Here is a 13,614-nt window from a genome sequence, read left to right on the forward strand (position 1 = left end):
CTTTATTCAGAACCTCACAATTAGTAACTACAATTATGATCATTCACAGTGTCTAAAAGAACAGAATTAAAATAAATCAAATATGTACCGCAAAAAGTTAAATATAAAAATTATAGCGTTTTTGAATGTATATTGGCAAGTAATGAATTTAAGTACACAGGGTCGGTCATAAAGTTGTGGCACATCAAACTTTATTTTTTTTAAAGAAACCCCCTGTATATTATTGCATATTTCAATTCTTCTTTCAATTTTAAGCAATAATCGTAATACACAATGTACATAAATTGAAGAATTGAAATGTAACTTAAATATTGTAATTCCCAGACTTGATATAATCTCATTTTATACATCTATAAATGCTAACTTGAGAACTAATGTCAAATATTATTAAGTATCACAGTTTCGGCAGAATGCTATCATTAAATGAAACTGAACATATCGAAATTAATTAAATCAAATTGTATAAGTGATATTTTCAAAAATCAATAAGTCGAAAACGGTTGGTTTGAGGTACATTGTGTGTATTTCGATTTTTGCTTAGAATTGAAGGAATAATTGAAATATGCATTAATAAACAGGTGGTATTTAAAAAAAATTAGTGGCAGTAAAAATGACGTTCTGAATTGAAATTAAAGGAACAAACTTCTACGCCAATTGAGACCAGCAATTAATTCCAATAATTTGGGACAAGTGACCAACACCATTATTACAAATAAATAAACTAAATAAATAAAGATGTTCATTCCTTTGGAAACCCTCGGCTTATTTATCTAGAAACACTAAAACACCCTATTTCAAAAATGACTAGAGACAATCGTGTGATTCATTAACAAACAATTCGAATATTTCTTCTTATTCGATTGTTGTATGCTTGTCTTGGTTGTGCGAAAATCTTGTACTAGTCTCGGTCGTGCAAATCTAACAGCAGTTGGTCTTGAAATTTGTGCAAAATCAGGACGCAACCAAGATAAAAAAAAGTAAATTATTATTCTGAAATATATTCCTTATATAAATAAATACTAAGTTTATGCCATATTTTTTTTAGTTGCGTGAGTTGTAATAAATGATATAAAAATTGCATCTTTATTGTTTAATAAAAATATTTCGGAACTAGTTGCGAAATGAAACATCTTTTAATACGTCAAAGAATTACGAAGTGACATTTTAAATATCAAAATTAGGCTTCATTCAGGACCTCCAAATTAGTGGAATAAATTACTGTTTTCAATTAACAGAGAAGCTTGTTTGCTAAATTTCACGATGTATATATTAAACATTACATGCTTATTAATCAGCTCAATTTGTTTTGTTACAGACATGTCGCAGCTACGCTTATTACCAATCTTCTTGGCCCTGTCCGCCACCGCATTTGCTCAATCCAACTATGCGGACCAAGCCAACAACATCGAGTACCACGGCGACGGCCTGCCACCAGAGGCCACCTTGGATGGGAAAGTGACGAAATTGGATGATCTCAGCCCCGTGATATTTCTGAACCGAACGAAGGCGGCACTAAATTGCGCTGCTGGATCCATGCAGGTATAACATATTAATTAAATGTTACCTGAATGATAAATGAAGTATTCGTTTTGATACAAGGGGCCATGTAGAGAATATATTGGGATACTTTACTCACAGCGATATCTTTCATAAAAGAATATCGATATATTTTTCAAAATATGTATGTCCTTTTAATCTATTTAGGCACATTTGAATATATAAAGGGAGCTCTCATTAATCCGGAGTTTCGTTTTTAAGGAAATACCATTTTGTGCAATATTTATCATAGATAATCACAAATTGCGCTTATCCCTACAAATTGCTTTTATACTGAGCCACTTTTATACTTTTATCCAGTATCATTTTTTCAATTATTTATCTCATTTACCACACAGGATGTTTTAAAAAAATGTGTCATCTCTCGTGGGGAGATTCCTAGCATAAAAATAAGATTTACTTTTCATATATACCAGGGTCGGACTGGCATATAGTCAAGGTAGCGATTGCCAGCAGGACCCCAGCCTTCGCCCCCTCTTTTCTTAGGATCTACATGTAAAATAGTTTATTATTTTTTCTTCTCTTCTTCAAGTGTCATCTTCCTAGTGAATGTTGACGACTGCCATGTTAAAAATATATTTGTATCGCTCTCGATCTTGCGCTATGTGGAGTAATTCATCCGCGCTTAAGCCTGTCCAACGCAAGTTCCTCAACCACGAAGCCTCCTGCGCGCAATCCACTTTTTTCCTTCGATTTTTCCGTTAAGGATTAGTCGGAGAAATTCATATCGAGGTCCTCCGGTTATATGACCAAGGTATTCAAGTTTTTGTCGCTTGATATTATTCAGAAGTAGTGTGTCGTGATCCATTTTTCGAAGAACTTCTTCATTTCTGGTTCTGGGTCCCATTTATTCTTAAATACACAGAAAGAAAACAAGAAAATTTTAATAAACCCGACAATTGCAGTAAACACTGCTGCATTTTTCGTCTAAAATGGTACTAGGCATCACGTTGTAGCTTTTATTTACCAAGACTTTATACGAAAATAGCGAATAAGTGTGGTGGTAATTCTCACAATTTGTGGCAGAGAATATTCAGATTGTACTCGTCAACCAAAGCAATAAAACGCAGATAGGTAACTGTTCCCTAATGTTCCCTAAACTCACCGGCACGAAAAACGGGCACCATAAAATTTTAATGTACTTTAAAGTTTATATATTGTGTTCCGATTACCGTTATTGTGTGGTGGACCGATTTTGATGATTTTTTAAGCAATTTGAAGCTAAATTATTTGACTTTTAGTATCTCTTTCTAAATCGAGGTGTACCTTTTTTTTGATAGTTGTTTTTGATTCTCAGATTGAAATAAATCAGGAAACTTTTAACCGTAAAATAAATGAAAGAGTGTAGTAAAAGTGATTGATATGTAGAGTTATTAAAAATATTATTAAAAATATAAAATTTCACGACTTTCATACGAGATATATAAAAAGCAAGCAAGCTGAAATTTTGTAAATATATATATATATATATATATATATATATATATATATATATATATATATATATATATATATATATATATATATATATATATATATATATATATATATATATATATATATATATATATATATATATATATATATATATATATATATATATATAGTTTCCTAAATGAGTTCAACAATACACATTTAAAGCATCCTTTTTCTTCTTCTACTTCTTCTTCATGTACCGTCTCCATATCGGAGGTTGGCTATCATCATTGCTATTTTGACCTTGGAAGCTGCAGCCCTAAATAAGTCAGATGACGTGACATTAAACCATTTTTGCAGGTTTCTGAGCTAGGATATTCTTCTGCTTCCAACAGATCTTTTTCCTATAATTTTTCTCTGGATTATGAGTTGCAAAATCTCATACCTTGGACCTCTCATGATATGGCCGAGATATTGCAATTTTCTTTTTTTCACTTCCTTGAGGATCTCTAAGCCCTTCCTCATTCTTCTCAGAACCTCCACGTTGGTTACATGTTCTGTCCATGGTATTCTCAACATCCTACGGTATGCCTACATCTCGAAGGCCTCCAGTTTCCGCTCGCAAAACTCGTTGAGGGTCCAAGCTTCCATACCATACAAAAGGACTGCGAATACATAACATTTGAGCATACGAGTTCTCAGATCTAGGCTCAAATCGCGGCTACAGAGCAGCTTCTTAATTTTCACAAAGGATGCACGGGCCTTCTCAATGCGAATCTTTATTTCTGAACAATAATCCGCGGTGCAGTTGACACTTGTACCCAGGTAGTCATACCTTTCTACTCTTTCTAGCTCCTCGCCTTCCGCGGACAGATGTTCATTGGGAACTCCAGTTTCAGTGACAATCATGTATTTGGTCTTCTTAACATTGAGTGTCAGACCATATTCTCGACTAGTTGTGATGACGTTATTTAACATATTCTGAAGGTCTTGCATGTTTTCAACGAGAAGGATTGTATCGTCCGCGGAGCGCAAATTGTTCAGAATAACTCGTATTCCACCAGCATCATTTTCGAGGGCTTTGTTAAAGATTTCCTCTGAGTAAACGTTGAAAAGGAGTGGTGAAAGGACACACCCCTGTCTAACTCCTCGTTTGATATCCACTGCTCTCGTCACTTCAGATTGGACGCGAACAGACGCACTTTGATTGAGGTACAGTTTTACTATTATTTGTTTATCTCTTGTATCGAGATTTTTTTGTTCTAACGCTTCTATTAATTGCTTGTGTCTTACTTTATCAAATGCTTTATTATAGTCAATAAAGCAGGCATATAAATTTTGATTGACATCTAGGCATCGCTGCATTAAGACATTGTAGGCAAACAAAGCCTCCCTAATACCGAAACCATTTCTAAAGCCAAACTGAGTATCTGCTATATCTTCTTCTAATTTTCTGTAAATCCTGCGGTGGATGACTGTGAGAAAGGTCTTAAGTGTGTGACTCATAAGGCTGATCGTGCGGTGTTCTTCACATTTTTTGGTTGGCATTATGCTTCTTTGGAATTGTGACAAACGTCGACTGGAGCCATTCCTTTGGTATCATCCCTGTTTCGTAGATATTATTAAATAGATAAGTTATAGCACCTAAGTGTTGCATCTGCAGGTAGATAGTCAGGGCCAGGCGCTTTCCTATCTTTGGCTGCTTTTATTGCCGCTTGCACTTCTTTCTTTAAAATAGATGGCTCCATTTCATTGTTAGTGCTGGTAGTGATTTCTTCTCTTTGGTCGTTGAAAAGGGTTTCGATGTATTGTTCCCATAGAGTCAATTGATCTTTAATATCCAACACAATGTTTCCATTTTCATTTGTAAGAATATACTATTTTTTTGATGATCCTTTTTCTAGAGAAATATTATTAAACCGATGAATCTTTATTACTAATTTTAGTATAATAGAGAAAATCACATTACTATGCGAATGAAAATCCTCAAATTTGGCACCAAAACAAACCAAATAAAATTAGATATATTTTGAATATCTAGACTGGCACCATATTATTCACTCAACAATTTTTTATGATTTATTAAATAAATTATTTATTTTTTTATAAATCGAATTCTATTGCTCTAAAATAGAGTTGATATACTGACTTTTAATAACCTTTAACAGAAACAAACTCTGGTATTTGTCGATAATAAATGTGTATTAATAACTTAATTTATAAGACATATTTCAGCAAAACCTTTCCAGAATCCAATATTTCAAAAAATAATCAAGAATTCTATACACGAACTTAGCCGTATTTTCTATTGATTTTTATCTTTATGTGCTCAGACTTACTGATGGAAACACCTGGAATCTGAATTTAATATTTATCTATATATGTTCAATTACTGATTCTTATAAAATTATAGCTATGTACTATTTTTTCAAATTTTAAAAAAAGTTTACATTTTTAAATTAAGTTTTGTAAAAAAATTGTGGACAAAAATATTTTAAAAGTAATTTATTTCTGGCAACGCTCATAAAATATTTACACTGTTGATAGAGCAAGCTCTTTAGTTCTTAATTATTCATGCTTTTATTTTTGTTTGTAATGCTTTTCGGATTATATTTCGGCTAATTTTAAAGAGGCAAATTAAAACATATTTTCTTTAGCTGGAAACAAATATAAAATAGAAAGAATATAAATTATTATAGAGTCAACAACATTTGTATTCAAAAATATATTAAATAGTATTGCTAATATAAACTATTGTTCAAATTTATTTTAGGAATATTATTTTGAATATTTAATACAAATAATACTTTTAGCAAATAACATAATTCACTCTAAAGCGTTATCTGCAACGTTTTGTCGACGCAAGCAAATCTTATAATGAAGCCGTTGCAATTGGATTGCGCTTAAGTGAACTTAAATGTATAAAAGAAAAAAAATATACTGATAATCAATACCCACTTGTAAAATATAATAAAGCAACATTAAACCAAACATTGTTTTTGTTTCAGGTTGAACTGAAATTTAACAATAAATTTTATGGGATAGCCTATGCCGACTTTGACAGAAACTCTGCATGTCAAACAGCAGGAAAGGGCGGTCTTAGTTACAAGTTGGAGCTGCCACTGAAAGGATGTGGCACAAAACAAGTAAGTATAAACATTGTGTATATTTGTGTTTATCCTTTACTTCTAACATAGATTTAACGTATTTCGTAGTAATATTAATGCTAGTAGTGGGAACTATCGAATGAATACTATCGAAACATTCGATAGTTGCAATTCATTCGAATAATTCGATAGCTAGTAAAAAAACATTCGTTGAAAACTATTCGAATAAAAATTATCGAATAGATGCGTCATCTGCCTTGAAATATTGTATTCTAGTAATTCGGCAGCAAAAACCATTCATTTATAAAATTCATTCATTTATGAAATTCATTCATTCGTCAGGATCGATTATAATACAATATTAACTGAATTTTAGTTGTCGCCCGGCGACGTAGGTTTCTTTCCGAGAAACCCGACAGCGGTCGGTGGCAATGCTATGAAAGAAGCCGGCATCTTTGATTTTTTGCGGAATCAGATATAGATAAGGACACATTATTTTTTTATTGGGGTGCTAGTATTTACACAGAAAATACATTATGAAAGGCGCTGTTGCCATATTTTGGTATTAGTTGATATTATATTGAACAAAGAATATTATTGTTTGGCTTTAGTTAATTAGGGATAGTATGTCTATATATTCTGCATTTTTTTTATTAATATTCTGTTGTTACACTGCAATAATACTTGTTATTTTGGATGTAGGAAAATTATTTTTAATGTTTTTTAGCAAATACTGGTTTAATAAATAATAATAACAGTAATAATTTGTTATACCTATTAACAACAAAATTTAAAATCATTTAATATAAATATTTTCTTTTAAGTAGTAGCAAAATATAAACAACAAATTAGATGTCAAAATTATTTATATTAGATCCTATTTAAAAATAATATAGTCTCTAAATTTTTGGCAACGTTGGTTTATTAAATAATAATAATTACAGAACTAATTTGTTATATTAACAAAAAATTTTAAAATCATGAAATATAAACATTTATTAATTTTCTAAGCATGCAGTGTAATGGAAGGAAAGTATAAATAAAAAATTAGAAATCAAAATTATTAGGTGCTTTATATTACTATTTAAAAATTATATTTACTTTTACTGGCATTTACTTTACTAAAAAATAAATGAAATATTTTTTCTTCGCAAAAAACTACATGTAAGAGAATTAGCATAAACAAAATACAAACATCGTTAACTTTTTTTTAAATTGGCACGTGTAAAACTTTCATTTTAATTTTCTCACCCCATAGTTTGAGTTCGATAACCATTTACTTAAATATGATTATACAACCACATTACTTAAATATGATTATTAAGTTCAACTAATTCATATTATTAAAACATCTAAAATACAAATATGTATTTTTAAAATTAATTAATAAGTTTATCTCATCTCTCTTAAAAATTGCTACTTCTCAAAAATTCCCATTAAAAATAGACCACATACCATATAAAATTAAATAATTGAAAGATCGGACTACGGAAAACCACACAAATTTCCGGAAAATCTTGACCACCTGCACATGCACACAATCGTCAATAAATAAAATTAAAAAAATAACTACTATTTTAGTATTTTAACTATTTTAATAAACGCAAAAATAGCACAGTATTTATACGGCGAAGTTATAAAAATTTGGAAGAACTAATAATGCACTGACGCATACAAAAATCAAACGAATATAAATTTCATTTATCAAAAGCATTCGATAGTCGTGGCTCAACGATAACCATTTAGTCGCACGGCGAGGTTGTCACATATGCTTTAGTATACAAATGAATGAATGATTTTATTTGAATAAAACCATTCGATAGTTGAAATCATTCATTCATTAACCATTCGATAGTCTAATTCATTCGATAGTTCCCATCGCTAATTAATGCCAATTGGGAGGAGTGGAGGACAATGTCACTTTAAGTGTTAAACAACCTCGACACTATCTCCGAAACGTTTTACGAAATATTTCGTGAAACATTTCGCAAAACATTTCTGTAAATAGTTTCAAAAGTAAAAGTCTAAAATATAAGCCCGTGTTATAAAAATTAGTTTCCACGTTTCCCGAAAGAGATCGAGACTCCCCGTCATTGTTTGTTTTTTATTGTTAACCTAGACTATTATTTATCGTATTATTTTGTGAAATAGCACGAAGCAACCCAAGTAGCATAGGAAGGAGAAAAAACCATTTACCACAGAAAATTAACCACTATTTGGTTGAATTTTACTTATATTTAACTTAATAAATTTCTTGTAGGGAATAAAGTGCGAGAAATCTAAAAATGAGGTCGTAAACTAGTTAATAATAACTTAATATTATGCCTTTGAAAAGTAGCAACGTTGGAGTTAGCTGGCATTGTTAAAATCTAGTTACTGATAACCTATTGATGGCATTAAGACTACAAGGACTTAAAGTAGGTTAAATGTTACTTTATTATAACCTCATATTTGTCTCGGGGGTCGAAGGCATTGTTTGGTTTTCAAGTTAGGTTAAAGGTACAATTCCAAACACGACCGCAGACTGCAGACCGCAGCAGCAGACTGCAGACGACACTACTGGTTTCTATAGTTTTCAATGGGATGCATTCTAAAGTAGGCGTCATTGCCGTCAAACGGCAGGCCTCGCTTTAACTGCAAACCGCACTACCGCTTACGAACCAGTATTGCAGTCATGCAGTTGATCTCACGGCCGTCACGCTGAAAATATCGTACCTACACGTGGTCCAAAGTGAGCTTTTCGAAAGCCGATGAAGAAAGATTAATTAATATATTGGCAAATGAAACTGTCTTTTATTTAAACGGCAATAGCTTCTAAATATGGTTTCATTACTCAACAAATGTATTTGTTTTAGAACTGAGTAACTTTCCTCATCTATTCTATTTTTATACAAAGGCATTGTCAGCCTTCTTTGTTGCCTAGTATGCATTAGTAACACATCATCATCATCTTCCTCGTCCAACAATAGTTCAATAATCGCGGAAGAAACTGACATGTTTCCCCAAGGAAACTGATATGTCTCCTCTTTTTTCATTCTTATCTACGACTGCAGGACTATCTGTGTCGCTGTGTTCTGCATTAATCCGATCTCAGACAGCAACGGCAATGCGGTTGCAGTGTGCGGTCTGTGGTTGCAGTCGGTCGTTGCGGTCATATTCGGAATCATACCTTAAAATTTAGTTGTTAATAACTTTAAATGAGACCTTATTTGGAGGAGTTCAAATTAGGTTGAAAATTTAATTTATTTCGACCTCATAAGTCGCTATTATGTTTCAAAGGTAAAACTAACTTAGTTTTTTGACTTGGAAGAAAGTCAGACATACAGCAGGTTAAAAATTACCTTTTTTAATTTCCTCGGTGTGATTTCCGTTTAAAAAAATTTTCTATGGATTATTACGCCATAGCACATTACTTTACTTTAAAAGTGTACCAAGGAAGTTACCTGAAAAAAGTTAGGTTAGAACCTTGAAAATAACGATTTATTCTAAAATTAGTTGTTGAAAATACATAAAATTTTAATGGCGCATAATTTTTTAAGGCCTATCATATTTACATCTCACAGAAAATTTTTCTCCGCAGACATAATTATCTTGGAAATCCAGTAATCCACTTCTTACCAATAACTTATTTACATTTACTAGGAAGTGCATATTGTATGTAGGTATTTCATCCATATTGGATTAATGTTCAAACGGCCATGCCAGTTATTACACTTGTTTCTCTTCCTGGTTCATTATTGGGAAATTCATTTACATACACATATTAAAAAGAAAAATACTTTACCTTATTCTTTCTCTTTGTGTCCCATGTTAAAATGTAGGTAGTATAAATTAGGACTATTTTTAGTAAAATTCATCTCTATTTTACCATGTTATGACCTCAGGTCGGTTATTTTTGACCTCATAGCCCATATTTCATACAAGACATCGTAACCTGTTAACCTGTTTTTAACTTCCAAATTACTTTAGTTTTATTCCCCACTTTGGGAATTTTAACGTCAATTCTTGGAAATTTCGACCAATTTCCAGTTGGTCAATAATGGTCCAGGTGGTTAATTTAACGTAATTTTACCTTCAAATGTTTGTTGGGATCAAGGTTAAACGTTGTTGTGGATTCATAAAAATAAGTAAATATCATTAATTTGTAATGGAGTGTAAATGCAACACCACTATCACGGCCGAATCTAAACGGGCCGTGAACAGGCACCGCGCACTGTTGCCACATTTTAGATAGTGGTCTACTTTAATTTCGAGGAGTAAACGACTTGAACAATGATTTAGTGCCTAAAAAGAGAGAACAAATAGAAAAAAAAAACTATAGTAACATAAGGGGTAACATATTCATAGAGCCTCGAGCGGTAAGTATTTCTTCGCTTCTCTGTTAATGTTTGGCAATTCCTGTAATCGAAAAAAATACAATAAATAGATAATAATGTTTTTTTATTAAAACCCCACTGCGTTTACAAATACTTCTCATTTATCAGTGGGGTTTATGTACAATTAATGTTGCCTAACCAGAATGATTGTAATAACAAAAAGGATCTATTTCTAGATAATAATATTTACGTAAAAGTATTTTTTGTTAAAATATTAAAGATAAAATACGGAGTATGTACTTCACAATTAAAATATACAAAAAAATATAGCAGTGATGGATCAAATCTAATTATACCGAATGAACGAAAAAAAAACGGTGTCATGTTAGCTTGGAAATGACAATCGATGATATTCACCATATACCTTTACATATTTAGTGACAGTGATTTAAACTGGCCAAAATTATCAAAATTTGGATATATAAAAGTATTATCTAAATTTTTTTAAATTTCGCCAATTGTTAATAATATTTTTAAATAAGTGTACAAAATCGTAGCTTACAAATATTTTACTTTGAGGATAATCTGGATTAGGAAAGAAAGTTGAATTTTTAGTTAAATCTGAAAACATTGAACGATTTATTCTATGGTTATCTGTTATTACGTCTAGAACTGTAAGCCACATTTTTGAATTAATGTTATGACATTTCTGGTAATTGGTGTCATTTCCGAGCCTTTTATTTTGTGCACAGGTAATAATTTGATTACTTCGCAGACATTTCCAAAAGCCGAACAGATCATAAAAGCTAAAATGGTTGTAGCCAAGGAGTTGTCGTTGGAAGAAACACCTACTAATTTTTTCCCCCTATAATCTAACCTTTTACTTATATATATTTCATCAATTAAAAGGACAGCAACTTTTTCATGGGGTTTTAAAGAGTCCGAGATATAATTTAAGTAATTACATGCAGTTCTGTCATTATCAGTAGAATTAGAATACACAGTAGGTGCGACATCAAGACTTGACGAAAGATATTGAAGATATCTCTTTGCTGGTAAATTTAAATAGTCCCGCAATAAATCGTATGCGCAAGGGGAAACTGTATATAACATAAAAGAGATAATTACAGTGTCAGATGAATATCGTTTTTCTTTAAAATCAGTAACTTCAGTTGATCAATGAACGAGTTTCAATTTTTGATCAATCACGAGTTTTGTGATCCTCTGAACTATCTTCCAACATTTCTGGAGTAATTTTACTACAAGCCTCATTTAAGCAACATAAACCTTTCTCAATTAAACATTTGAATGATTTGTCAACATTGTCATTTGTCGGGGGTCATTGTCATTGTCATTTGTTGGGGTCCTTGTATCTCATTAACAGATTTTCTAACTCAGACCATTTTAATTCTATTTCATTTAAAAATACTTTAATCACCATATCCTGATTGACTGAAATTTGATTGGCTATCGAAACTGGTTCTTTGCTTAAATTAAGATTACAAAAATGTATTTTATTTGCTGTATTTTCGATATCTGTTACAATTTTTGGTTGTCCAACAATCAGAAATATTAATTTTACTATTATAATTGTGGATTAGATCTTGAAAATTATTAATTATATCTGATCTTTCAAAAATGTCATTTAAATGTTCTTGTCGATCTATAACTTCCTTTCGTCTTTCATCTGGGCTTTTTCTAGGCAGTGGTACTTTTTTAGATAAATATTGAGGTAAATTTGGAAAAATAGAAGGGACAGCTTCAGGCCTTAATCTAGTTTTTGTAGGTATTTTTTTTAAAGTACCATCTGGTAAAAGAAAATTCCCTCCCTAATAATATCACTTTCAGGAAAATGCAAACCACAAACAACTGAATATTTTGAAGGAGACCAATTTTCCCGTGGTATGGCTTTCAACCACTTACCTCTTAATATATCAGTTTTAGGAATCTGAAATGTAGATACATATTACCCTCCAGTATTTATAGTGCTTTTATAATTGGATTTACATCCAGGGACACAACAGGTTTTCGTCATTACTTCAAATTAAAATTATACGTATGAACACTTAAAACACAAATAGTAATAGTACTTAACTATTTAAATCACAAAAACACCTCTCACATAGACATACAAGTTTAAGTTAACACATAAACACGATTATTTTACCGAATATATGGAATGTTTTGTAATAAAACTTATAACTAGCATATTTGTAACACTTCGCCAAACGGAATATATCACTTTTTAGTTTATAACACTTTATATTATAAGTTCTATAATTATTATTAGTTCATAAAGCATCAACAACCGGCCGGTAAAATATGCATAACCTTAAAACTAATGTGGCGCGATAGCCCACCAAGCCTTGTTGCCGTGATTTCCTATTTCACGGCTTTTTCAATACAGACGGCTATGCCACTATATTAAACTGATATGAAAAAAAAAACAGTGCTAGATTAAATTATCTATTCCTCTAAGGTTACATAGGAATATTTAGTTTTAATCATTGTCTAACATTATTAATTACAATATAGCAAAAAAAAATGTTTCCAAAACTTAAAATCGTAAAACTGCAGTGCAATAGGCAGTGGCTAACTGTTTTGGCGGTCCGCCTTTTATAAGTTATAATCCACAGTGAAAAACTATATACAGCAATATTACAACAAAATTAAATAATAAAGATATTATAATTATACTCCTGTAGATTGAGTGAAAATTTTTGTGTTCTTAAATATCTACTCTACATATTATAAGCGCGTGTTCAAATATTAATCTTGTGGAGTATATATCAACATAAAACGAGATAATTAACGAAATATCATCGTAAAAACAGCTATTTTAGAAACGTCTAGGTTTACTTATTTCAGTGAGATTTATAAAAAAAAGTCCTTTGCCTTGGATGCAGATACCGCCACGTTTCGGAAATAGCTCAAAACGAAACAAAATTGAACGAGGCAACAGGAAACGCCAAAAAAGACCCACGCCCTCCTCACGAGTGGTTTTCAGGGGCTTTTAAGAAACAAAAGTAGGTCGAGGGAAACCGAAATATTATTAATAAAAAAATCGTGTTTACTGACGTATAGATTAATACGTGTAATTGTTAATGGCTGTATACTGATTCTTACTTTGTTTATGGTTTTCTGTTTCATTTCTAATGGCATGAAATTACTATTCTTAGTAAACATGGTTTTTGAAAATGCCTTTCATTATTTTCAAC

General features: G+C 31.4%; 1 protein-coding gene across 1 annotated transcript; it reads left to right on the plus strand.

Annotated features, from left to right (window-relative positions):
- Positions 1 to 1,317: 1,317 nt before the first annotated feature.
- Positions 1,318 to 6,119, plus strand: LOC115878525 (the record flags this gene model as incomplete). The annotated part of the gene is made up of 2 exons (XM_030895048.1): positions 1,318 to 1,539; positions 5,982 to 6,119. Coding segments are annotated over exons 1-2 (360 nt in total), but the record flags the coding sequence as incomplete, so codon positions are not given.
- Positions 6,120 to 13,614: the final 7,495 nt, after the last annotated feature.

The sequence above is a fragment of the Sitophilus oryzae genome, unplaced genomic scaffold, assembly GCF_002938485.1.
Source record: "Sitophilus oryzae breed Bouriz unplaced genomic scaffold, Soryzae_2.0 scaffold_1516_pilon_pilon, whole genome shotgun sequence".
NCBI lineage: Eukaryota > Metazoa > Arthropoda > Insecta > Coleoptera > Curculionidae > Sitophilus > Sitophilus oryzae.